At 46.3% G+C, this 27,406-nt stretch overlaps 1 protein-coding gene across 2 annotated transcripts in view; it reads right to left on the reverse strand.

Moving 5' to 3' along the window:
- Nucleotides 1-27,406, reverse strand: part of plppr3a (phospholipid phosphatase related 3a) — a 68,193-nt gene that overhangs the window by 15,684 nt on the left and 25,103 nt on the right. For both annotated transcript variants that reach the window (XM_069922977.1, XM_069922978.1), the window contains exons 2-5: nucleotides 26,815-26,960; nucleotides 9,270-9,455; nucleotides 7,896-8,025; nucleotides 1,241-1,436 (exon numbers count right to left, since the gene is read on the reverse strand). In XM_069922977.1, coding sequence (XP_069779078.1) covers nucleotides 1,241-1,436; nucleotides 7,896-8,025; nucleotides 9,270-9,455; nucleotides 26,815-26,895 — 593 coding nt within the window. In that variant the 5' untranslated portion in view covers nucleotides 26,896-26,960. The remainder of the gene's footprint in view (nucleotides 1-1,240; nucleotides 1,437-7,895; nucleotides 8,026-9,269; nucleotides 9,456-26,814; nucleotides 26,961-27,406) is intronic.

The raw sequence follows: 27,406 nt of genomic DNA on the forward strand, positions 1-27,406 counted from the left end.
TTATATTTATTTTAAATTATATTTTTATGCACATATATATGCAATTATTATGTGTTGTGCATTATGCGTGTACATGTGTGCACCGAGGTCTAGATAAACATTGCTTCCTCTGGTCAGATGATAATAAATGAACTGGTTTTGTTCAATCAGCTTTTGCCCTTCCCACAGTACTGAAATGTCTTCAAAACCATTGCCCCACCACTTCAGTCGACCCAGAGACAGTGCCTCTGATGGGTGGTAATGTGTTTCTACTTGTCAACCAAACCTTAGGAAGACCGAATCCACAAACTTTCTTCTCCACACCAGCTCCTTGCAACAGTCTCAGGCTCAACCACACCCTCAGCCAACAGATCATCTCCCGGGCTGAGGTTCCAGCACAGTCATCAAGACTGCACAATTGTACCTTCTGTAATAACAGCACCTCTGCCTCTGTCTCACGTGCACTTGGCTAGAGCTCTTGAGTGGTGCCTGGCCAGCCTGCTTCAATAACCTCCTAACTGTTGGCACATCTTCTTCCTCTCTCCACAAGTCTGATCCATCCTAAAATATGTCGCCCTTCTAACTCGCTCCGAGTCCTAATTGAGGAGCATTTTGATTTTCAATTCTCAGCTTTGCCACTCTTTGCAAAATACAACTCTCTGAACGTGATGACAGGTGGAACAAAAGATTTCGCCCCCCACCCCCGGTGAAAGTGTCATTAAGCAAGCTGTCAATGGAGATTTCTCCTGCAGCCTCTCAAACCTTTTCTTCCATTCATTTAGTCCACAAGATATAGGAGCAGAATCTGGCCATTTGGCCCATCGAGCCTTCCCTGCCATTTCATCAAGGCTCTCCTTTTCAACCCCTTTCTCTCGCCTTCTCCCCAAAACCCTGGATTTCCTTTCTAATTAAAAGCCTACCTACCTCTGTCCCCACTAACTTGGCCTCCACAGCTGTCTGCGGCAACTCATTTCATAGATTCACTGCTCTCTGAGTAAAGAAATTCCTCCACGTCTCTGTTCTAAAGGGACCTTTTTGCATTTGGAGACTGTGCACTCTTCTTCCAGACTCCCAGCAGAGGAAGCATCCTCTCCACGTCCACTCTGGCCAAGCCTTTCAGTATCCAGCAGGTTTAAATGAGATTCTCCCCCCCCCCACTCTCCCTTCTAAAAACCAATGAGTACGGTCCCAGAGCCATCAAGCGCTCCTCACAGGACAACCCCTTCACGATAACCACGTTCAAGAGCCAATCCCAGATTACCTTGCAGACACGATGGCGTGATGGTCCGAGCCGGAACAGATATCCTTGGTGATGTAGGGGTTGTTGTCACAGGAGATGCCATGTAGGGTGTAGTTTGGCTTGCACACTGTTAGGAAGAAGGGGGCATGGTATCCAGTCGCCAGCTGAATGATGTCAGTCACAAGGGCTGTGGCACAGAGTCCAAATACATGTACACCTGGAAAGCCAAAAGGGACATTGGCTGAGGGGAGGGGGAAGGTCAGAGAGATAGAGCACAGCAACAGGCTCGTCAGCACACCAGGCCCACACGCACCACTGAGGACCCACTTTCACTACTCCACCCCTGATCTCAATTTATTCCCATCCATTGCCCCCCCCCCCACCCCTTCAGATTCTACCACTCGCAACTTTCGGGGGGGGGGGGGGATGCCATTTACAGCAGCCAATTAACCTGCTGACTCACATGTTTTCAGGATGTGGTAGGCAACCCCAGCAAACTTCTAACCGTCAGCAGAGGTCAGTATCGAACCCATGTCTCTGTAGCAGTACAACAGACAAGTGTCATGGCAATCAGATGAATCACCAATGATGGACCAGTGGCGTAAGTGGGATGGTCATTAGTGAGTGTTTGCGGGCCAGCATGAACACGAGGGACTGAAAGGCCTGTTTCAGTGCTCCTAGTCTGCATGAGGACAGAGCCGAGTCATCTTTGGCCAACAGCATCAATGAACATGGCAGCACCATCTCTGACCTGAATGTGACCCTATCAAGGGTGAAGGGTTGTTGGAGCAAATCACGGTACTGTACAGAAACAGGCTCTTCAGCCCACGTGCCTGTGTCAGACATGCTGTCCAAATCAAACTAAAACTGCTGCTTGAACTCAGTAGGTATCCTTCCAGCTACTGCATGCTGCAATCATCCTCATCTTTTACCACTTCCCCAGACAACTCATTCCACATATTCGCTACCCTCTGCGTGTAAAAGGTGTTCCTCTAGTCCCTTTTAAATTTTTCTCCTCTCATCTCATGCCTTTCAGTTTTTGATTCCCCTACCATGGGAAAAGACCGATTATTTATCTTATCAATGACCTTTGTGACTTTATAAATCTCTATAAGGTCACCCTTAGCATCCAATTCTCCAGGGAGTAAAGTCCCAGCCTCTCTTTATCATTCAAGTCCTCCAGTCCCAGTAACATCCTCGTGTATCTTTACTGCAAACCTTTCAGCTTAATGATCCTTCCTACAATTGGTTGGCCATAACTTGAAGAAGGGCTCAGGCCAGAAACATTGGCAATATACCTTTACCTCCTGTGGACGTGGTAAGACCAGGCGAGTTCCTCCAGCTTCTCTGTGCATTGACCAGAACTGCACACAGTAATCCAAGTGCGGTCTCACTGACATCTTGACCCATTTTAACATGTTTTCTACTCTTGAACTCAATGCCCTTATTAATGAAGGCAAGTACGTCAAACATCTTCACCACCACCTCGTCTACCTGCATCTCATAGAAACATAGAAAAATAGGTGCAGGAGGAGGCTATTTGGCCCTTCAAGCCTCCAGCTGATCAGTACCCAGTTCCTGCCTTCTCCCCATACCCCCTGATCCCCTTAGCCACAAAGGCCAAATCTAACCTACTCTTAAATATTAACAAGGAACAGGCCTCAACTACTTCCTGTGGCAAAGAATTCCACTGATCCAGCACCCTCTGAGAGAAGAAATTTTTCCTCATCTCAGTCCTAAAAAACTTCCCCCTTATCCTTAAACAGTGACCCCTGGTTCTGGTTTTTCCCAGCACTGGAAACAACCTTCCTGCATCTAGTCTGTCTAAACCCTTAAGAATTAAGATCCCCCATCAATCTTCTAAATTGCAGAGAATACAAGCCTAGTCTATCCAACCTTTCTTCATATGCAAGTCCTTCCATCCTTGGTATCAGTCTAGTGAACCTTCTCTGCACCCCCTCCATGGTGAGGATGCCCTTCCTCAGACAAGAAGACCAAAACTGCCCGCAGTCCTCCAGGTGTGGTCTCACCAAGGAACTATATACCTGTCCACTGATGCTCATCAATAAGCCCCAAGGGTCACCTGGTTAACATTCTAGGGAAGGCCAATTCAGGGAAGAAGCCCATACTTTATGGGTGACAGTCATCACAATGTCAAGCTTCTCGGCCATCTCAAATCTCCAATAGATTGGAAGGAGAAGCAAAATTGACCCACTCCTTCAAAGTCAACTTAACTTCACTGGAAAAGCAGGAAAACACAGATGTCGGAAATCCAAAATAACAAGAGGAAACACCTTGAGGTTGGGCAGCATCTGCTGGGAGAACGCTCAGAAGAGAGGGAGAGTCAGATGAGTCAATGGGCTTGAAGGTGGCTCAGTGTCCTGAAACATTAACATGCTCTCTCCCCCCCCCCCCAACCACCAACTCCACTCCAGAAGTTTCCGGTTCCTAGCATTTTCTGTTTTATTTAATCTCAACCTAATCAATCAGGAAGTTGCTTCTCGGGAAATGGTCCCAGTAAAAAGCATCAGTCAAAATCCCTTCAGCAGAAGCACATTCTGTCACAGAATCCCAATGCCCAACATATGTGGCAGAAATTCCTATCCCTTAGACAATTACAGCAATTCAGAGGCCCACTATTCAGGTATGGGCAGCTCAACGCTCCCACTTGACCCCACTCATTGGCACACACTACCATACCTGGTCCATATCAGAGATGCCTCTCCCACACCCTAGCAAGCCATATACCTTGATGAAGGACTCAGGCCCAAAACATTGGTTATACATCTTTGCCTCCTGTGGATGCTGGGTGAGCGGAGTCCCCCAGCAATTTTGTGCGTTCACTACAATCACCGCATTTGCAGACTTTCTTGCTTCACACCAGCTGAACAAGTTTCTTTTGTTCATTCCCAGTAAAAACCTGAAACTTTACCTCTGCTTCTCTTCCTACAGATGCTGGCTAGCAACACTGAGTATTCCCAACATTTTGCTCTTATTCTAGATTTTCAGCGTCTTCAGTTTTCTTTTCGATAACCATTCCTTGCCCCAAAATACACAAACACCACAGTTTCCATTCTCAGTCTCAGACACCGGGTGAAAATCCTGCACCATCTCGGGATGACAGCTGGAAGGCAGATGGGGAAGCTGAGAAACAGTTTACCCGCCCCCTCCCCACCCCCCACCCTACCCCGACTGTATGTGAAGCAATGCTCGAGCATTGTCATTTGAACTACCCATGGAGACCCCGTGCCACGCCTAGCCCTGTGACCGTGTACCCTTTATGAAAATTTAAACCGATCAAATTAGCGGTTATTAATGCTCAGTATTGAGTTACAGGCTCATCACAATGAGAAGAGCATTAAACCGGTCAGAATTCATTTCCCTTCAGGCTTCAATGATCTCCAGAGAGCAGTTGCGTTGTTTTAAATACTCAACACTGAATAGAAGTGGGGAATTCAATTATGGGCAGTACAATGAGTTGGAAAACTGCTCCCGCTCCTTTAGTTGCCGATTTCACTCTTCCCGTTTTCTACAGGAAGAATTATTCATGGATGCCAGCTCTCCAGCTCTGCAGCAAGATCTCTCTGGGGCTCAGTATGCTGATGGCATCAGTTTCAACAAAACAAACTTGCTTTGAAGTCACAGATGTTGGCATTCAAATTGGTTACCATTCAAAAGAATCAAAGGCAGGAATGACCTTTCATGTTACTGAATTTGAATTAGTCACTCAACAGACTACTGAAATCACCTCAAATTAAATGACTTATTGGAAATTTCATTGCTCTAATCCATTCGGTTCTCAATTTAAAGCCGCCCCTCGGCGACAGCGGCTTTAAATAGGGGAGGCCGTCAATCATAGCATCACCCTCAGCCCACCACGTCTACAGTGACCTTCACCCGTCTTTTATTCTCCATTCTCCCGCTCATCCAAGCTAGGGGCAAATTACAGTGGTCAGCTGAGCTACTAATCTGCTCGTCCTTAGGGTGTGGGGGGGAACTACTGCACCCAGTGTCCCAGGGAGGACGTGCAAACACCCGCGACCAGAGGCCAGGATGGAACCCAGGTCACCAGAGCGGAGAGGCAGCACTAGCCAGCAGTGGATACTACATCGGTTGGTGCAAACACCCACAGTTTCTTGGCTTCCATCCCATCCTCGGGATGTCGAATAAAATGTCAAGCACCGTGAGGAGAGATGGGTGAGCTTGGAATGAGAAGCCACCTAGTTCATCAGTGCCACCACCCCCCACCAACCAAAGAAACCAGGGCTGCGATCATCACCTGGTCTGGCCTGGGCATGACTCCAAGCCCAACACACATGGTTAAAAGCGCTCGAAATGGTCCCAGGAAACCATCAGGTTTCCCTCCTAAAGCTTCATCCCGGCAACAAGGGATTACCTACCAGTGAATTCAGACAAAGTTAGACTCTGCACACTTTGGTGAAGCTGCAAGGCTGTCCCACAGACCACTTAAATAAAAGCGGCACAGTGCTACCTTTGAATTTGTACTTTACATAAAAAAGTTACAAACTGCGGATGAGCAGCATCTGTGAAGGCGGAGGTATGGTCGACATTTCAGTCCAGACCCTGCACCAGGTTCTTTCCAGACAATATGCCCCACTCCTCCATCACAACTCTTGGGTTTTCCCTGGTAAGACAGATGACTAGAGGTGGTGGCACAGAGGTGTATATACCCACAAATACCCTTTGCCCCTGTCCCAAATTAGAGCGGCTCCCTTGTTTACAGGGCCTCTTCTATTCCCTGCTGATATGCCAGCCCTTTCATTTCTCAGAATCAAGTTTCGTCTGCCACCACAAGAAATTGCTAATTTTCCTTCATGATGCCTTTTGTATCAACTTCCCTCCAGTCCAACTTCACTACTCCCTTCGACTTCCCATTCCGCTGCAGTTTCTTTCATTCCACACGACTTGACCTCAAAGTCAAGCTGACAAGTGCCTTTTGGAACCTCACGTCAAACACTTTGTCTCTTCGAACCTGTTCCTGCATCAACCTCCCTGTCAAGTTCGTTATCTGTGATTTGCCGTCGACAAATTCATGCAGCCTTTCTGTAATTAATCCACAATGGAACAAGTGGTTAATTCTGGCCCTGATTATTATGCCCAGATCCTTCCTTCATTCCTGAACCTAGTGAGTGATTGGAAAGGATACAAAGGAACACGTTCTGATTTATTAATGTTAGACGTGAGGATTATTTGATGAACAATGTGAAGGAGGAGGAACTAGATATATATATTTTTATATAAGTTAGCTCCATTTAAGTAGATTGAGATCAGGGAAGGCCTGATCAGGAGGTGAAGCCTCCAGAGGACGAGAGCTCGCAGAGAGCACTGGTGAAATGATAATCGTTTTCTTCAAGAGTGAAATAGCTTTGCCTGGAATTTGCATCAGATTAAAAAAAAATGATACAGCAGAGTAGAAGGCCCTTCCCGGCCCATGAAACTTGTTGGGGTGATCCGGAGCGAAGGGGGAGCAGTGCATTTCCAGACTCACAAGGAGAGTGCAGAAGGGAGAAGGGTTAAAGCTCAAAGTGGACACAGCCAAGAGAGGGGAATTAGTACATGCGGGCGGATTCTGACCATCATAACTTTGAAATATCGTGTCGAGACATCATAAGTTGGGGTCTATCTGTACATCCAAATGCAACCAATTAATCTACCTATCCCGTATATTTTGGAGGGTGGGTGGAGAACGTACAAGCTCCTTCCAGACAGCAGTGGATTTGAAGTCAGTCACTGGCACTATAATACTGTTGCATTAACTGTTCTATCTACCTCACGTAATCTATAACATTAATCAGAGGTAGGTGGTCTCTGGGACCATTTCACTTGAGCAGTTGAAGAATTCCTGGTCTTCCTTCACTGTTTGCCCAAGATATTATTCTGTTATATTCTTACACACACTCCCCGCATGTACGTTCTGCATCACTAGACTGCATCATGACATACAAGCTATCAGAGTTGTAAATGAACGTGAGAGGACAGAGTGCATTCCCTTTTTGTCCTTGTTCATGTTCTGAACAGATCTTTTGCCTGCAGTGTTGAAATGAACAAAACCCAAGAGTACTGGTGTGGACTTGAAGGGCTGAGATCGCCTGTTTCCATGCCATATGATTATATGGTTAATCTCACAGCCTCATGACGGAAAAGCAAGATGCAGTACTGCAGGGGATAGATCCCTATCTGTGGTCCCTGTCACGTCTCAAGGTGACATTACACTGAGGCTGACCACCGAAGTTCCCGGTCTTTGAGTGACATTCACTGTTCCAATGCTGAGCGAGTTCCGAATGTTTCCACCCAACACTATCACTTCCCAACAATCCATCCACTCGCTCCAAATACAATCTGCTTCACCTCACAGATCTTTCCCAAGGACCTCAAATAAATACTCATCAAAGCCCTCCACCTTGGGCCATCTCCCTTGCATCAACGTTGGGGCAGTTGCAGGCAAATTGCTGAGAATTGATTAACACGGCTAGTCATCAACTTCATCGTTGGAACATTGAACAGGATGGACGCAAGCCTTTCATTGACCCACGTTGTTGTGGAATTAGGTTTACATAGGTCAGCACAACAAGTTGGGCTGAAAGGCCTGGACTATGCTGTAATGTTCCATGTTATGTAACACATTGAGCAGGGTGCACAGCGCTGCTGAACCTACCAACAAACCTGACAGTGCGCCGTAGGAAGGAGTTGAAGTTGCAGCCTCCTGCATTAATGCTGCCCTCAGAGCGTTCCTTGTTCTTCAGTTTCGACTGGCAGCAGTAGACAATCCCTTCACCAATCATGATCTGTGGTGGGAAGCCACAAAGTTAAAACAGATGACTGCAACGTTGGTGACAAACCCTTTAAAAGTACCTTTATTCGGGGACAAGCAACAACAATCACTTGGGTGCCTGCTGCAAAAGAGTGTCACTGTGGTGGAGGACAGGGTTGGGTCAGGCAGCGATCCCCAACAGAATATTTCACCTTGCCTGAACTTCAAGAGCATAGGTCTTTGGCGCTGCTGGTCTCAAACACCAGGATAGGCAGTACGGGTCGCATGGCAGTGAACGCAACACCTTACAGTGCTAGCGACCTGGGCTGTTCGGTAAGGTATTTGAACGTTCTCCCCATAACCTGTATGGTTTCCTCTGGATGCTCTGGTTTCCTGACAGGTTCCAAAGACATATATGGTTTATAGGTTAATTGATCACATAGATGTTTGGGTGCAAGTTCATGAGCCAGGAGGGTCCATTAGCAGGATGCGTCTGTGCATCTAATAGTGTTGGCAATGCGAGGACTGTGCAGATTGTACACCTGCCAATCCATCATGGGGGAACATGCTAACGAGTTCACCCACTCCCCAACGTAAATTGTGAAGGCCCCATTGATGTGTCCAGGACCAGACCAGCATTTCCCATCATCAGTGTTTACGGGTCCATTTTGAGCATTGGCAGGAGTGAGCCTGCAGCAATGAAGATACCATGGTTAATGCCACTCCCTCTTTGCTCAGTTATAGCACTCCGACGGGGCAGGGAGGGTTTTGGTAGGTGCTGCTGGGTCCATTGCTAACCCAGTAAATGGAGCCAATACCCCCATCCAGCACACCGTATCTCTGACCCACCACCACCACCACCAGGGAGGTGGTATGGGAGCACCAAAATCAAGACTGTCAGGCTGGGAAATAGCTTCTTCCCACAGGCTGTGAGAATGATGAACAATAGCTGTAACCCAGAAAGTCATTCAAAATATTTTTATTCATTATAAATTATATCTTTATGTGTGTATATCTTTGTGTGATTATTGTGCGCTGTGTATTGCGCGTGTATGTGACCATAGTCCAGAGAAACACCGTTTCATCTTGTTGTATGTGCACGGTCAGATGAGAATGAACTCCCCCAGATAGGTTGGGGGAGCTAAATGATCACTCCCCCAGCCCACCTGCCCATGTCCCCACTGCCCATCCCGCTCCACCCCATCCATCCTATTCCTCCCCCCCCAACACCACCCCCCACACCCTGAATGTCCCAATGACCTACTGAGCAGTACTCACCGAGGCAGCAGGACCAGCAAACGCCAAGCTGAGGAGCATCAGCAGCGGGATAAGTTCCTCACTGGGTTCCACATAAGGCATACTTAGTGCTCGGTCGTGGCACTGGAATCCCACTTTCGCTGGTCTGAACAGGTCCGTCAGTTCCAGGAAATAAAGAGAAACAATCGAGGAAGCCACGATGGGGAGCTGCAAGGTAAAGCTCCGTTATCAGTACAGCAGAAGCCCCTCATACATCACCAACACTTTACCCCTTGTAATTCTTGTTAATACTTCTGAAATTTCTTGCCAAAAAGGTGACCAAGTTGAATGAAAGAATGTTCATTCCTCTGTTTCACACCTAAAACACAATTCTAGTACTTTTGGCTTGGATTTGTGCAACTTCTGTGGAATGAGATACAGCTTATGTAAAATAAAAATTGCACATGGGTTTGGCCACACTTGGAATACTGGGTGCAATTCTGGTCGCCCCCATCGCAGGAACCACATGGAAGCTTTGGAAAAGGTGCAGAAGAGGTTCACCAGGATTTGACCTGGTTTTAAGCCTATGAATTTTGGGGAGAGATTGGGAAAACATGGGTTGGATTCTCTGGAGTATAGGAGACTGAGGGGAGAGAGGGCAGCACAAAATTATGAGAGGCAGTGATAAGGTAGACAGTCAGAATCTTCACCTGGGGTAAAAGCGATGAGGACTAGAGGACATCCATTTAAGGTGAGGGGAAAGTAATTTAAAAGAGACGTGCGTGGCAAATTTTAAAAAAATAACAGCGCTGGGTGGCTGGAAGGAATTCCCAGGAATAACAGCAGAAAGCACATAGTATTCTGGAATTTATACTGACAGGTTGCATCATAAGCTTGTTTGCCTCGGAACACAGGACGTAGCCAATGCAGCCAGGTCTGATCTCCCATCCACTGCAGACATCTATGTGAGACACTGCCTCAAGAAGGCAATCCAATGTTATAAAGGACACCTATCTCCCTGGTCACAACCTCTTTTCACTGATGCCTTCAAACAGAAGCTACTGAAGCTTGAAGACCAGCACCTCTGTGTTCAAGAACATTTTCTTTCCAACAGTTATCAGGCTCTTGAACCTCCCCTTGTTACACAAATCAAGGCCTGCTCCAACACCACTAAAGGGGTATCGCAAGCCTTTTTTTTGCACTGGAATTATTGTGAATATTCACATCTATCTTGTTTCCTTTAATTTAATTCAATTAGTTTACTGTTATCGTTTCTTATTACTTGTTTGGCTGCAGCAAGAATTCCTGTGCATCTGTACATTGTACTATGTGCATGATAATAAACATCATCATTATCAGACAGCCATGAATATGATGGAGATGGAGTAGGGGCGTAGCCAGGTTCTAACTTTAGGGGGAGCGAGCACATTAAAAAAGGCGTCACAACATATACCAAGAGGCGAGTCAGTGGCCACGCTGAATTTTCAGCGGTGTCGGACCGGGTTGAGGGGGGGAAGTGGTGATGTCTGATTGGGGGGGGGGGGGGGGAGTGGTGATGTCTGATTGGGGGGGCAATGGCGGACCGGGGTGGGGGGGGGGAAGCACCATTTATGCTTCCCCTGCACCCCCCCCCCCAGCTACGCCACTGGGATGGAGTGCAAACTGCTTGATTTGGACATCATGTTCTGCTCAGACATGTGGGCTATCCCATTGCTGTACTGCTCTAGGTTCAACATATCCATTGTACATCAGTATGTAAAGGCTCCATTATTGTCACATAATACTACATTTAGAATGAAATTCTTTAACTTTTGTCTACCATGAGGCAGGCAGAGAGTCGCCACTTTGTCCAGCGCCCCTCACAGAACCCGACAGCACCTGGAGTTCCCTCCAAATACTGACCCATCCTGAGCCTGCTTAGCTACCAAGATCAGGCAATCCCAGGCGTATATAATAGGCCAATAGGTGCTGTATTTCCATTTCTCACTTTGAACTGACTGCAATTTCTCTGAGACAGATTATTCCGATTAGTACCATATTCAATGCTACACACTTATCCCGCTTTAAATGCATTTCTCTCGACTCTACAAGCAGAGAATTCCAACCTGCTTGGATTCTTACCTTGATACTTCAATGCTCTTGGCACACAAAATAATTTTCCTCCCCCAAAGGCATCATAAATATTTTTTTAAAGTGGTGAAATCTACATGCAAGAAATTCCCGTTGGCCTCAGAAAATGCCAATGTGTTGTTACGCCACAGTTCAACTTACAATCCAATGCTGTGGTTGTAATTTACCAACTAATTCTCATTTCCTATTCATGGTAAAGATGACTCAATCTCTAGATGTTGGGGTCAAATGCAAAGGTCAAAGATAATATGGAGCAGCCAGAAAGTAGAAACAGAAAAAGTTGATGAAGGACCTATAGCTAGCATTGAGCATGGCTCCTGTGAGCTATGTCTCCATAACATCACTCCCATATTAACGTTAAGGACAGATCTTCTACAGACACAACCTCCACTCCTTATTCTCCATTTTTATTAGTTCTGTGAGTCACAACCTTCTTCCAGTGGCAACACAGCATCCTCTGAGTGTGGTGAAAGGCCCAGAGATATTTTGCAGGATGCATCATGCTTTTATGGTCAAGGGCCACACTATTTAGACACCCAAATAATCCAGAGGAAGTCCATCACATGCTCTATTCAGGGCAGGGACCTCGGGCATCAGTTGGTGCTCGGGTTCCAATAAATGCTCATCAAAGGTGGCTTGCAGGGAGGTTTCAACGTTGTGCTGGAGATGTTTTGGGTGTCTGGAAGAACATTGGAGTGTGTTCCTGGATGTCCTGGGTATAGCTTTTCTGACACTGTATTACAACGAGCTCCATGAAAAAACCCCATTGCATCCGCTAGGGAAGAAAACGATGATAAACCCTGGCATCTCAAGCAGAAGATGGGCAGCTCCTCAGTAGCAGTTAGCACAACGCCAGCAATCAGGGCTGGACCTAGGTTCAAATTCCTCACTGTCTGTACATTCGCCAGGGGCACTGGTTTCCTCCCACCCTTCAAAACCACACCAGCGTGTAGGTTAATGGGGTGCAAATTTGGCAGCCAGATTCGTAGGCCGAATTGGTCTGTTACAGTGTTGTATGTCTAAATGTTTTTTTTTAAGTACACCCTGCAGTAAAGTTCACCTCATTCTGTGTCTGGATTTCATTAAATCCCCTTCAGAAAATGTTGGGGTTTTGGAACTGAGGGTGGCATTTTTAATGAAAGTTAATAGGAATCACATTGGCCAGCCAACATCAATGAGTTCCTGTCAACCAGTGTCACAGAGCGAGGCTGGGACTTTGCATTCACTGCACGGCACTGCTCCCTTCTCGCACAGGCACACAATTCAACGTGCATTGATAATTACTTCAGGGCAAGACCTTCCCTCAGGCACATTCCTGAACCCCTTTTCCCAGCAATCCTCAAAAGGCCTTTCAGAGACACTTACAATCGTTAAACCAAAAAGCTTTCACCACCAGAGAAAACTCTTATTGCCCCAAATGACGGTCCGACATCCACATGCCTGATCGTCAAATAAGCATGTAATAGCAGACTACTGTATAATCGCAAGAATATACATGGCCATACACAATGGATCATTATATTTCACACTCAGAAACAAGCGAGAAATTAAATCTCACTCAAGAGAAAAGCACTCTCTCTCGTACATACATACATATACACACACAGAAAAATGCAATGGATCATTAACATCTCATGCACAGAAACATCACACACACACTATGGGGATCACTAGAAACCTCCCCTGTTCTCACTCATGGACAGACAGACATACACAGTACACCACTGTTAATCAAGAATTAATTAAGAATTGGCTATTACGGTGCCAACAACCTGGGTTCAAATCCATTACTGTCTGTACAGAGTTTGAATTTTCTCTCCAGAGAAGCCTGGCTTCCTGCCATCCTACAGAGATGCATGGATTTGGTGGATTATTCAGGTGTAATTGGGCAAGATGGATTTCATGGGCCAGAGGAACCTGTAGTATCATTAAAATTACATTTTGGTCTCAATATATGGGTTAAGAAAGAACACTGCCCACAGATCCAATATGAACATTGAGCTAGCACTTCGGATTCACCAACAGACCAGCAACAGCTGCACCAATATCATGCTTCGGTTTGAAACGCTCCTGTTTGAAAGCATCTCCCAACAAGATTGACAAGTCAATGGAAAGGTTTGTAACTGAAGTACCAGCCCCCTGGGAATAGACCTGCACAGCTGGGCCTTCATTACCCCTCTGCAAATGGAACTTTGAGAGATTGTTTTCTTTCTCCTGACAACCTTGGTTATTTATTACTTGCTGAAAAAAAAACCCATTTCCTGCACAAATCTCCTTTCCGGGCTTATTACTGGCATAAACCGCTGAGGTTTACAGATTGCACACCATAAAACAAGGGAAAAGCAGCGCTTGCATAGCGCCAGTCGCATGCCCAGGACATGGAAAGTGCTTCACAGCCACTGATGTGATCTCTTAAGTGACTGATGAAGCCAATTCCCAACCACAGCCAGAAGGCAAATAAGCTGCGCAGTTAATATTAATAAATCTCACTTCTGTACACTCTACAAGCCCCGCAGATCGGAGTTCGAGGAGCAAGGTCAAGGGGTCACCATCCCCAGGCAGATGCTGGTGGTCAATCGGCCACTGGGCCCCTGGTATGGTTTAACGGCCAATAGAATCCACGGGAGTTAATGGGCACAAGTGGTGGGGATACAGGGAGAGCTGAATGGGGCTGGTGAGATTTATTACTCTATAATTTTACTGAAATAAGAGTTGGCTATTATAGTGCCTGCAAGACAGGTTCAAATCCAGCACCGTCTGTAAGGAGTTTGCATGTCCTCCCCGTGACCTTCTAGCATGGAGATGGTCAATTATTTGGATGTAATTGGGTAACACGGGTTTCATGATCCTTCAACATCACATGGAAAGAAATAAAGCAGAGAGAAATTCAGAAAGATGATGGGCAGAAGATTGAAGAAGGGCGGCATAAAACTTATTCCTCAGTTCTCCTTTGGGCGATACTGTTGGCCTAACCGTTAACACCAAGTGATCAAGACTGGGGTTCAAATCCCACACCATAAGGAGTTTGTTCATTCTCCCAGAGACTGCGTGGGGTTTCCCCTGGGGCTCTGATTTCCTCTCACCCTTCAAAACGTCCCGGGGCTGTAGTTCATTTGGGTGTAAATTAGACGGCACGAACTCGTGGGCCGAAATGACCTGTTACAGTGATGGATGTCTAAATTTAATTTAAAAAATTTAAGTGACCACGTTGGTAAGTCACTTTTTATTGCACTAGGTTATCTGTGAATATTATTTCTTTCCTATTTAATGTCTCTTTTTATTTCAATTAAGTGTACTATTGCAGTTGTAATTTTTTAGCTGATTTTGTAATCGTTTTCTTTACAAATTGCCAGCTCATCTCCAGCAAAAAAAAAAATTTTAATCAACACTTGCTGTCACTGGGACCTGATCTGACCACTGGTTGCGGGAGGCATTCCAGGGCACCATAAGCCCCTTTCACACTTGCATCCCAGTAAATTGACTGTTTAGTGTCCCGGGATAGGAATGGGGGGTTTGGCCTTTCACACCAGACCACTCCTAACTGGGAATGCTTTCACACTTGCAAGTGTTTAGTCTGTTCTACCTTTAATAGGAAGTGCCTGAAATGCAATTGCCTTTTTCACACTTCCCGGATCTCAATGCCGACATCTGCAGACACCGGGGATTTTACCAGGGGTTGAGGCTGGCAATCCCCAGCGTGAGACGATGTCATCTGAGCAGATTTTGCTTTCACACTTTCCACTTTAAAGGCCGAATGGCGCTCAATTCCTGGGATCACTGGCGAGTGTGAAAGGGGCTATACATTCTGCTCTCATCGCTTACGATATCAAGGCCTTCAGGAGATCTGGTACTCCCCCAAATCTCTCTCCCCTAACCCTGTGTGACACATTACAAGTTTGAACATTGGTTCCAGAATAACATTGACCTCATTCACCTTGATACTCCTAGCATTTATCCTTGAGCCTTCATCAACAGTATCGGGGTGTCACTGTACTTGATGCAAACACTGAGCATATCACAGAGAATTTGATAATTTACCGTTAAATCTTTTGAGTGGAAATACATAAAGGCAATAGGGCAGACAGAACTTTTGGTGTCCTGGATGAGTTTATGCTTAGGGCAGTACGGAGAGGTTCAAGAGCCTGATAGCTGTTGAATAAAAAACTGTTCTTAAACCTAATGTTGTGGTCTTCAGGCTTCTGTACCATCAGTCTGAAGGGAGCAGTGAGGAAAGGTTGTGACCATGGCGATGGGAGTCCTCCTGAGGCAGAATCACACACAGCACCTTGATATATTAAAATACAAAAGATTACCCGTGGAATTTCTTGCCAAGTAATTGGGTATGTTCTTGATTAGCAAGGGTGTCACAAGTTAAGGGGAGAAGGCAAGAGAATGGGGTTGCGACGAAAGAAAATACATCGGCCATGATTTGAATTGTGGCTGAAAGGTCCCAAGTCCTACCTTATCTCAATACAAAGATTTTTTTTTAAACTGTATGAGCATTTGTTTTTTTAGTTGTTTATTGTTGCATACATGGGGCTCATTGGCAAGGCAGGCCTTCATTGCCTTTGAGAAGGTAGTGGTGAGCAGTCTGCGTACCTGAGGTCTCCATAGACCACAACAGCACAGAAACAGGCCATTCAGCCTATCTGGTTTGTGTTATTCATGCATTAGTTAGCTTTTATTTTTCTCCTGGCCAAGCAGGCAGTGTTGCTCAGATGAAGGGACATTACCCCACCTACTCACGCTCAATGGCTACCTGACATCATGTCATGTTTAAATTTGGAGAAGATTAAATACTTGATTTCCAATTTGAATTCAAATTTTCAAACACTGTGGGGAACCTTTGAATTACTTTTATAATCTTTGATTGCTGTGAAGGTAGAAGTGTTGATTAATGAGGTAATTAATCACTGATAAAAATTCTGTCTTCCTTTTTTTTGACCAAGCAGCTTATTTGTGGTTTTAGATTTTCCTTTTTTTTTTTAAATAATAAAATATCAATACAATTTAATCTGTTTGATTAAAATGTGGGAGACCTTGGATGAAATGATATGATTTAGGTGCAATATATCTTCTTGACTTTTAACATATATCCGTATCTACTCTGTATTTTTGGAAGTGAAATTTCAATGTTAAAAAAGAATATTGAAAAAGAACTGTTATTTGGGTTTATTGTCAGAGAACATTCATCACATATAACCCCGAGATTCTTTCTCCTGCAGGCGAGACAGAATTGGTCGTGTAAAAAAACTGCACAGAACTCAATGTGCACATATAAACAAATAAAGAAATGTAAACAAATACAGAGACAGAGGACAATTTTTTAAAAATGCACATTTAAGAGTCCTTAAATGAATCCCTGATTGAGTTGGTTGGTGAGGAGTCTGATGGTGGAGGGGTAGCAGCTGTTCCTGAACCTGGTGGTGCGAGTCTATACCTCTTTCCTGATGGCAGCAGTGAGAACAGTGTGTGTGCTGGGTGGTGTGGATCCTTGGCGATTGCTGCTCCCCTCCAATGGCATTGTGCCCTGTAGATGTTCTCAATGGTGAGGAGGGTTTTGCCTGTGATGTCCTGGGTTGTGTCCACTACATTTGAAGGGCTTTATGTCCAGGGGTATTGGTGTCCCCATACCAGACCATGATGCAGCTGGTCAGGATATTTTGGCCTAGTCCCTTTTCTTCTAGTCCCATGGAGCTCCACCCAGATTGTAGCCCTCCCTACCCCTCCCATCCATCTATCCAAATTTCTCTTCAACACCAATATCGAGCCTGCATTCACCACTTCAGCTGGCAGCTCGATCCACAGTGACAAAATTTCCCAGGCTGGATGGTGTGTAATGGGAGGAGGACCTGCAAAGGTTGGCATTCCTGGGCACCTGCTGCCGGAGTCCTTGGTGTCGACAGCGCACAGCCTTGCCAGCTGCTGTCAGACCACATGGAGTGGGTGAGCCACAGGTTCTGGTAACCTGAAATAAAAATAGAAATAGAAAATGCTGGAAATACTCAGCAGGTCAGGCAGCATCTGTAGGAGGAGAAGCCGAGCCAATGTTTTCAGTTGCAGATTCTTCATCAGAGCTGGGAAGGTAACAAGCTGCAGGGGGGATGGTGGGGGGGGGGGGGGTAGGGGGGACATCTCCAATTGGGTGAGAAACAGCAGTGCACTTTGCAGAGTCCCCCATCTGAATGTCTGGGAAGCTGACGGAGGTGGCAGCTAAACTGGTGCTCCATGAACATTTCAAAAGCTTGAGAGAAAGCATCTCAGTGGCGTGGAAAGGGTTAACCCAGTGAACTGTGTTTATGAACCCCCAGCCATTGATCACAGTGTAGATTGTTTTTCATTTCTGGAACAATGGCATGAATAGATGCAGGACAATTTCTTCAGATCAGTGGGCTGGATCAAGTTATGAGCACGATTCTCATTCCCAACACAAAGGCAGGGTGGGGAACTGACATATTTCATCATTAAAAGGCATAAAAAGCCCACCAATTCCCACAACACACTCTGACCTCCATTTACATATCGTGATGAACGTTTCCCGTCAACCAACATCACAGAAGCAGATTATTGGCTCCCCATTGGGATAAAATCTGGCAGGTCCAACGTTACACACTAAGCGCACAGCGAACACCAACAGAATAAATTGAGGATTTCCATCCAAAATGACAAGTCACTTCAGTTGTAACTGACACACAAAGAGAAAGGCAAGAATTGGTCTTTCTTGCACAATGAAGACAGAGCATACGGAGAGTTATTACAGATTTTTGGCAGGATACAAAATGAGCTGCAAGTCAAATTCAGAGCTAATTTACCCCTGGAAACTAATAATTAAGACCCTGTCGTCTTAACCAGCAAACTTCGACAACCAGTGTTCAGGATGGGAAAGTGCTGAGTTATTCACTTTGGACCCGAGATAAGTCAAGCTGTTCTTTAACTGGGAACGAGAAAGACTTTGAAGGTGGTTTCAGGGTCAGGTGGACAGATGGGTCAAATCAGCCAGAACGTTGCCGTTTCTCTGATTGGAGCTGGGTTACTCGTGGAAGGAAATGGCCATTCCGTGTTTGGGACACATCCCATCCAAAATACTGCTTCAATTTTGGAAGGATAAGCAGACCCTGAAAGAGAAAGCAGCGCAGATTCATTGGAATACCACACAGGCTTCAGCAGAGAGTCCCCCAGTTTTGGAGAAAAGACCCATCATTTGGAGAAGAAAGGCATGGAAGGGTCTAATGCAGGCCAATGGAATTTTATTTTATTTTAATTTAATTTTGACGTACAGTGCTGTAACAGGCCTTTCCAGCCTATGAGCCCATTCCTCCAAATATACCTACAGTCCCCATGATTTTTTTGGAGCGTGGGAGGAATCAGAAACAGCCAGGGAAAACCCACGCAGATACGGAGGAATGTACAAACTCCTTACAGACAGCGCCAATGTGAACCCAGGCCGTTGTAATAGCATTGCACCAATCACGACACCAACCCTGCTGACTAGGCAAGGTGAGGGTGCCCACTTGTGCTCTGTGCAATTCCATTATTTCCACTGGCTTTGTACAATATTCATGGTGAACAGCTGAAAGACCCAATGGGAATGTACCATTCCCATATGTATCATATGCTGTGCATGTAAATGATTACTGAACCATGGCCAGCAGATCCCCCTACATTCATAGAATAGGCTCAGAATGGATCTACATTAGAGTTAGAATTGGCTTCTCTCGCTACCAACACTATTGTCATCAATCCACTCTTTGTATCCCTTTTATAAGGGCTTGTACAGAAGTGAAGTAAAACACGAAAATCCATGGTTGAAGCATTTTTTTTTTTAAACCTTCGCTCAAGAAAAGACTCTGCTTGACCTGGTGAGATTCTCCAACTTTGTGTTTTCACTTGTACAGAAGCAAACCTGTCCTCTCATCTCACATTGGGCTGTAGAGCTCGGCACCTTGGCCTGGCTTTTAGTGACTCAAGGGCCCAAGAACGAGGAAGGTTGAAAGTAGAAAGCCGAGTCGAGCCATCACGAGCACTGTCCTCCCATTCATCGAGTCCCAGCCTTTGGAAGGCCACCACCATCATCAAGGACCCCCATCACCCTGGTTACAACCTGCTACCTTCAGGTAGAGGCACAGAAACCTGAAGTCCAGCACCTCTCAGTTCAAGAAGATTTTAATCCAAAAATTATGAGGCTCTTGAACCCCCTGTACCTTGAACCATAAAATACTCCAATGTCACCAAAAGATTATTGAAACATCACTTTTGTTTAATGCACTACTGAATATTTATCCATCTTTCATATTCCTCTCCTATTAACTTGGCAATTTAATTTGTACTTTTATGGTTGTACCTTGAATATCTGCAGTAAGAATCTCAGTTCACCTGTACTTGTGTATATGACAATAACATAATCAACAACATCTATTGGTTATGCCACCTGCTTATTCCCAATTCAATTATGTGAACAGCCCTGCGCACAGTCCCGAATTGACACATCCATCTCTTTTCAAAATGAACAAGTAGGTTATTAGTATCATTATTCACTGCCATCGAACCTTCCTCATTTGTGCTGAAGTTGTCATTTTTAAATATCAGTGCCCAGGGCCAACTAATCCATCACTCAGTAAACTGAGCTAATGGCCATTACATTGCTATGTGTGTGGATTACCAGCTCCTTTGCCTGCGAGCCTGAACACTGTTTATTCAAGGCCTACTTCAGAAAACCAGAGCTCAGCCTCGAGGCTTCGGCACCAGCAGACCACTGGAGGACCCCTGCACCGCAATCTTCATGATCAGATGTTAAACCATCTGTTCTTTTTCAGGTGGTTGTAAATTGCCTGACAGCCCCGGTTTGAAATGGAGCAGGATAGTTAACTGGTTAATCATTCCCCTCAGTTGGGGAATGTGGGGAGGGGGGGGGGGGGAGAACGATTTGAATGTTACCACATTGCTGTTTGTGGGAGAGGTTGCTGTGTAAGGGTTGGCTCCCCATTGCCTCCAGGTTTACATTTCAGAGGTGTTTCAGTGGCTGGGAAATGTTTTTGTTCACTTGTCCAGAGACATCAGAAACTACAGACATCCCTTGCTGCTTTATTCTACAGGAGCAGATTTCCTTGCTGACACCTTTCTCACTGCCAACACCATCCCACCCGTAATGTGCTCCCACCCAATTGCTGACCTATCCTGAATAATGCATTTCTCTCCCTGTTCTGTCTCCAATCAAGCTAGTTGCCATCATCAACTCTATCCAACCATCCCACTGCCAGTCTCCTCATCCTCTCCTTGAACACTGAGCCTTCCAAATCTTTGCCCACACAATGAAGCTTTTTGGATTGAATCCCTCTAATCAGCTTCTGCATCTCCACGTGGTACCACACTCGTAGGTCTGCCCTCTTCCTTTCCGACCTGCCAGTAGCCCGTGATGGGACTCACCATGCCATTCTCCAGCTCTGTCACTCCATTGAATGAGACCTAGAGTCATACAATGTGGAAACAGGCCCTTCGGCCCACCCTGCCTCTGCTGACCAAAATGTCCCACCCACGCTAGTCCCACCGGCCTGTGTTTGGCCCAAATCCCTCTAAACTCATCCAATCCATGTGCCTGTCCACATGTTTAATCAAAAGTTGCAATAGTACCTGCCCCAATCCCCTCCTCTAGCAGCCCGTCCCACACATCCACCACCCTCAATGTAACCTGCCTTTATCAATGAAAAACACGAAGGTCTGTAGAGTGAAGCAAAAACACGATGCTGGAGAAACTCAACAGGTCAAACTATGTACTTTATAGAGCAAAGATAAAGATACATTAACAACGTTTTGGGCTTGAGCCCTTCATCAAAGAATGAGAAAAATGTAAGCAGGCACCTGAACTACATGGTAGGGGGAGGGAGGAGCACGGCCCCAAAGGCAGAAGAGGGGGATAAGAGAGGGAGGGTACACCAGCAAACAAGAGGATGATGGATGGTTCTCTAAATGGAGAGGGAAGGGAGTGGAGAGCTGGAGGAAAGAAGGGAAAGGGAAAGAAGGGAGGATGGGGAGTAGACTAGCAGAAACCAGAGAAGTTGATGTCAATGCCATTCAGTAGGAGACTGCCCAGATGGAAAATTAAGTGTTGTTCCTCCAATTTACTGGTGACCTTGGTGGGATAGTACACGAAACCACGGACAGACACGTCAGCATGGGAGAGGGGCGCAGAATTAAAGTATTGGCCAATGGGAGATCCCTGTCACTGATGCGGACCGAGCGAAGCTGCTTAGCAAAGTGATCTTCCAGTCTCACAACAGGAGCAGTAGATAACTCTTGCTTCACTCGAATGGACTGTTTAGTGCCCTACATGGTAGCAAGGGAGAAGGTGAGGCACTTCCTACAGCCACAGGAGAAGATGCCAAGCGGGCAATTGGTGGGAAGGGATGAGAGTCTCGGAGGGAGCGGTCTCTATGGAAGGCAGAGAGGGGCAGATGCGTCTGGTGGTGGAAATTACTCGGAGGCTAGTAAGATGGCAGGTGTGGATGAGGGGAATCCTGTGTTGTTATGTCTGGGGACAGAGGGGGCCTGGGCAGATGAGCAGGAAATGGAGGAGAAGCGGGCAAGGGCTGAGTTGATGGTGATGGAAGGGAAGCCATGTTTGTAAAAGGAGGACATTTCAGATGATCTGGACTGGAAGGCCTCATCTTTGGGAACAGATGCAGCAGAGACAGAGAAATTTGGAGAAAGGAATAGACTTTTTGAGAAATGAACAGAATCAGTGCTGGAGTTTGGGTATGAAGAAGTGTCATCAAGATGGTTGTGGGAGATGGTGGGTTTGTGAAAAAAAATGTAGTGGAAAGCTTGCCTCTCGAGCTGGAGACAGAGAGAGATCGAGAAAGGGGAGAGTGTTGCCAGAGAAGGACCAAGTGAATATGAGATTGCGGTAGAGGTTGACCGCAAAATAAATGAAGTTGATGAGCTCATCAGGGGTGCATGAGGCAGCCCCGATGTAGTCATGAATGTAGCAGAGTTGAGGGACCTTACCTGTGTGCCTACCTGCTCTTATCCAGCCCATCACAGCCAGAGGATCGCCACCCACTGCGCCTGTTTTGCCTGAAGTCTTCTGTCAATCTTGGGGCCCCCTGCTTCCCTTCCCCTGGTGAGATAATCTCGAACTCAGTGTCAGTGTCCATATACCATTGCCACCTTCACCATCCTCTCTCCATCCACTTCTCCCCGCCACAAAATCCCATCTCTATCCATCACTCATCTAATGCTGGGTCAGGAGAAGTTTCTTCCAACATTAACCAAAATAAAACTCTAATAATCCTGGGGATTCGTTTCCTTGTCCCGAGAAGCAGATTGTCCAAACTATTGGATAATATTCTTAATAATCAAACACAATCCCCCCTCATTCCCCCTCAACCCACCCCCCCCCCAATATTTTCTATTTAAAAACACATCATACAGCAGTATAATTTTTTTTCTGGTGAACTCTTGCAGGTTAATGGACCTGGAAATATGCAAGCACTCTAGATCCTGGTCCAATCCCATGAAAAAAAATCTGGATCCAGGCACTCACTCATTTTATTGCTTTTTTCCTTGATCAGATAAATTTTTGATTGCAAAACTCTACATATTTGACTTGTAAAGGAGTGATCACAATTCTCACCACACTCAATGAGCCCAGCCACATTTAAATAGTCCTCAACCACCATGGAGGGTCACACCAAGTTTCTGGATGTGCAATCAGAACATCTGCAGTTGGCTGGAACCGAATGAGAACTGGGAGATTGCGGATCTGGGACTTGGGAACCAAACCAAAGCAGCTGTTGTTGTATGGACATCAAAGAGGCCAGAAATGAATTGATTAGGGATGATTAAATTAACTAGTTTAGAAAGAGACAGAGCAGCAGCGGGTCCTTCCAGCCCGCAAACCCACGCCGCCCAAATACATCCACGTGACCATTTTACCTACATCTCTGGAATGTGGAAGGAAACCTGAGTACCCGGATAAAACCTATAATTTACAGACAGCGGCAGATTCAGGCTTGGGCTGCTGGTGGCGTTAAAGCATGGCACTAACCGTGCGGCCCACGTTAGAAGTCTCTCCTGTGGGAATCAGGATGAAAAATTGACCATTTACAATGAGGTACCTTCAACTAAACAACCTCCATGACCAAAAAATTCCAGCCCCTACAACATGATCCCATCACCACACAAGCAGATTAATGATAGAGCAAGATTCACTGCAGTTGGGAGAAGGAGCGTCAACTTTCCAAAAATTCCTCAATTATGAAATCAAGAATAAAGGTAACATCTTTCAATTAAACATAGCTGAAGCTAACAGTTAAATATAATTCGTGCTATCAGTCATTAACTGTGGTCCTGCTGGAGGTTGAGGAGGCCTTGGCTACTGCCCCCAATCCTGACAAAACTTTACTGGAGCACAATTGAGAGTGTCCTGTCCAGCTGCATCTTTATGTATGGTACCTGCAAGGATCATCAAAATGGCTAAGAAAGGGTCTCCCTTTCCTCTATTATCAACTTTCACCAGGAGTGTTGCTCAAAGAATTATCGAGGACCCTTTCCAGTCAGCACACGGAACCTTTGACCCACTAATCGGCAAGGAGGTGGGACAGAGGCTGGGAACTGTCAGGCTGGGAAATGGCTTCTTCCCACTGGCATTGAAATGAATGAACAGAAACCTGTAATCAAGTCGTTTATCCCAAAATATTTATTTTAAATTATATCTTTAAGCATTAAAGTGAATATGTGGGGCGTATTATGTCTGTATGTATGGGCATCGTGGTCTGGAGAAACACTGCTTCGTCGGGTTGTATCTGTGTACAGTCAGATGATAATGAACATGTTGTATCGGCTCAGTGAGAGCAGCAGTAGAACACCCCTCGTGCTGAGAAGCTGAAGCCTGGGAGAGGACCCTGCAGCAGACCAAGGCTTCAGCACTGACTCGGTGTCAAAAAGGCCTCGCATCGGGCCACTGGCTCCTGGCAACCAGGTATTGGGTCCAGAATCCCATGGCCAATGGAGTTCCTGAAGGGCCACGGGCACTTCTGAACGCTTCAGGGATCCGGAACCAGAATGAGATGAATAACCTGCTGTCTAGTTTTCAGTCTGAACCTTCTGTTTCTACAATAACTTGAAGGGGTGTTCTCCACACAGCGTTCCAACTTCTGCTACGGGAACAGGCATACTGTTTGGGCCTCACCCTTTTTATCCAGTATACCAACAATTACTGCAGTGTGGTTGGTCAGAGGATCAAGATTCCTTTATCGTCATATAATCTTTGTTCACCTTAGACCAGTGGTTCTCAACCTTTCTCTTTCCACTCTCATCCCACTTTAAGTCATCCCTAGGCCATCGGTGCTCTATGAGTAAGGGATTGCTTAAGGCGGTGTGTGAGTGGGAAGGGAAGGATGAGAATCACTCCTCTAGATCCAATTTTTACTGAAAAGCTTGTGAAAAATGGTCATTGGCCCATTTCCTTTGGAGTTCTGAAACTGTGCACATAACAAGTCAATGAGGGATGATTAAAACAATGGTTTTCAACTTTTTACTTTCCACTCACATACCACCTTAAGCAATCCCTTACTCATCACAGAGCACCTATGGCCTAAGGATGACTTAAAGTGGTACACAATGAGGCACCTCACCAACCTCCATATCCAAAAACCTCTGTCACCTACAGCATGATCCCATCACCACACACACACACACACACACACACACACACACACACACACACACACACACACACACACACACACACACACACACACACACACACACACACACACACACACACACACACACACACACACACACACACACACACACACCTTCCCCGCAAGGACCGCTAGGGTTTCCAGATGTCCAGTTTAAGGCCAGACAGTCTGGCTTTTGAGCAATCTGTCTTCCATCTGGTGCCACCTCAAGCCAGATGTCAATTTGTCCTCCATTTGGGTGTGTAGAGGCAGAAAGGGCAAGGAAGAGGGCACTAACCACGTTAAATGCGGCGTCCTGGGGGATCCGTAGGCTGTACGCAGCCATGTTTCTTCTTGCGCGTATGCCTGCAGGTGCGCAAGAAGAAACTCGACCACGCATGGCCTATGGACCCCGGGATGCCGCACTTAACATGGTAAGCACCCCCTCCTGTGCTGGCTGGCTCACGCGCAATGAATTTGAGTACCAGGGCCACAAACGTAACTTTCGCTGGAGGGAGGGGCAAGTGTGATGGGGATGCGCGGAGGCTCACGGCAGGTAAGGCACCTGCACCACCACCCCCTCCCTCCCGCTGAAAGAGCTTTCTGGCACTGAACCTGCAGGTCCTCTTTTTTGGAATTGGCCACCCTGGGACTGCTCACTCTGTGACTCCCTCATCCATTCAACCCTTCCCACTAATCTCGCCCCTTGATACCTACACCTGTGACCACAAGAAATGCTGAAACGCAAGTGAAAACGCTCCATTTGCACCCACATTTCTCCCCTCACCAACTTTCGGGGGCCCGCAAACAATTTTTCGGCAGGGGTCAGCTACTGCATCTGGCATGGCTTCCTCTACATTGGAGGGACTGGGATATCATTTCATTGAGCACCTTTGCTTCGACTGCTGCAATAGCAGGGACCTCCCAGAGGCCAACCATTTTAATTCCACGCACCAGTGACACAGCAGCCTCTTCGGCCCATACGGATTCCTGTTCCATTGGTGATCCCGAGCTCCCAGATCTGAACCTCTGACATGACCAGGATTCTGTCTGCCCCCTGCCCCCCTGACGCCCTCATGAATCTCAGCTCTGATACCTGGTCCACATGAGCCAGTCACCAGCAGTCTGAAGCCTGGTGAGAGCCCTTCAGCCGCCGAGCCGCTCCAGCATCTCTCAGGCGAGTCCCTCTCGCAGAGCTGTGTCCTCAGCAGCCGTGCATCAGTTTGGTGGCTGGTGCCCTCTCCTCAGTCTCTCAAAGTTGCAGGTTCTAGCATCACTCCTGAAACTTCAGCTCCAACACCGAGGGTGTACAGTATTGCTGCAGGCACCAGTATCCAGTCAATAAATCAAACCTCTCTGCCTCTTGAATTTCACAGAAGATGCCAGGGGACTAATTTGAAGAAGAATGCAACATAGGAATACTGACCAATGCTTAACTCTCAATTAACATTGGTAGCTGACAAATCCAATGCGTACAACCTTGCTGTGCCCAGTCTGCAGAGCTTCCAACTTTATAACCCTGTTCATGTGTGCAAAACACTGGAGCTGGAAAAAGGCAGGCTGCCCAGCCTTTCTTTCTTCATTCCCTACCATGCATTAAGTGAGGCTCGGGGCCAAGAATTCATCGTGAATGTCAAGCTGCTGTGGGTAGTATGAGCCAAGCTTGGAGAGAGGCAAGCCTTGGGGAGGAGGGGAGAGTGGGGAGATTATACCCTCCGACTGCTGGCACAGACACCGTCAGACCCCACAGCCCTGTGTTCGGCCTTGTAACTCACCTCAACAAAGTAGAAGCAAGGAAGTAAAGTCATGCTGTCCTTGGAGAGCTTCCTCTTCTGCCTCTCCTTTGCAGAGATCATTTTGATTGCTCTCAGTCAACCCCCCCACCCTCCCCAACAGGACCGGGGAGAAGTCACATTTCGTGCTGCAGAAAAAAAAAGAAGAAATGCTTTAATACCACTCCATCCTCTCACCACTGACAACACAAACATCCGACGCTGCAAATCTGTAATTAAAGCGGAAAATGTTGGCAACTCTCAACAGGTCAGGCAGCATCCATGGAATGGAAAACAGGCCACCTGTTTACAAGCAATAGCCCCTCATTAGAGCAGCTCTGCTGGTTTATCCGTGGATATTGCGTGACCTCCTAATTTCTGCAGACACTATTACAGCCACTCTCCATTGCACATATGCTTTGGACGTGTACATGATAATAAACTCATCTTATCAATAGTCTCTGGCAAGGTTCTGGAGGATTGGAAGGTCCCAAATGTAGTTACACTGCTTAAGAAAGGAGAGATTAATAAAAAAGGAAATTTTTTTATTGGCATCTCTCCGTGTGGCCTTGCGGAGCAAGCAAACGAAAATGAA

This window comes from Narcine bancroftii, chromosome 3 (assembly GCF_036971445.1).
Source record: "Narcine bancroftii isolate sNarBan1 chromosome 3, sNarBan1.hap1, whole genome shotgun sequence".
NCBI classification, from domain to species: Eukaryota; Metazoa; Chordata; class Chondrichthyes; order Torpediniformes; family Narcinidae; genus Narcine; species Narcine bancroftii.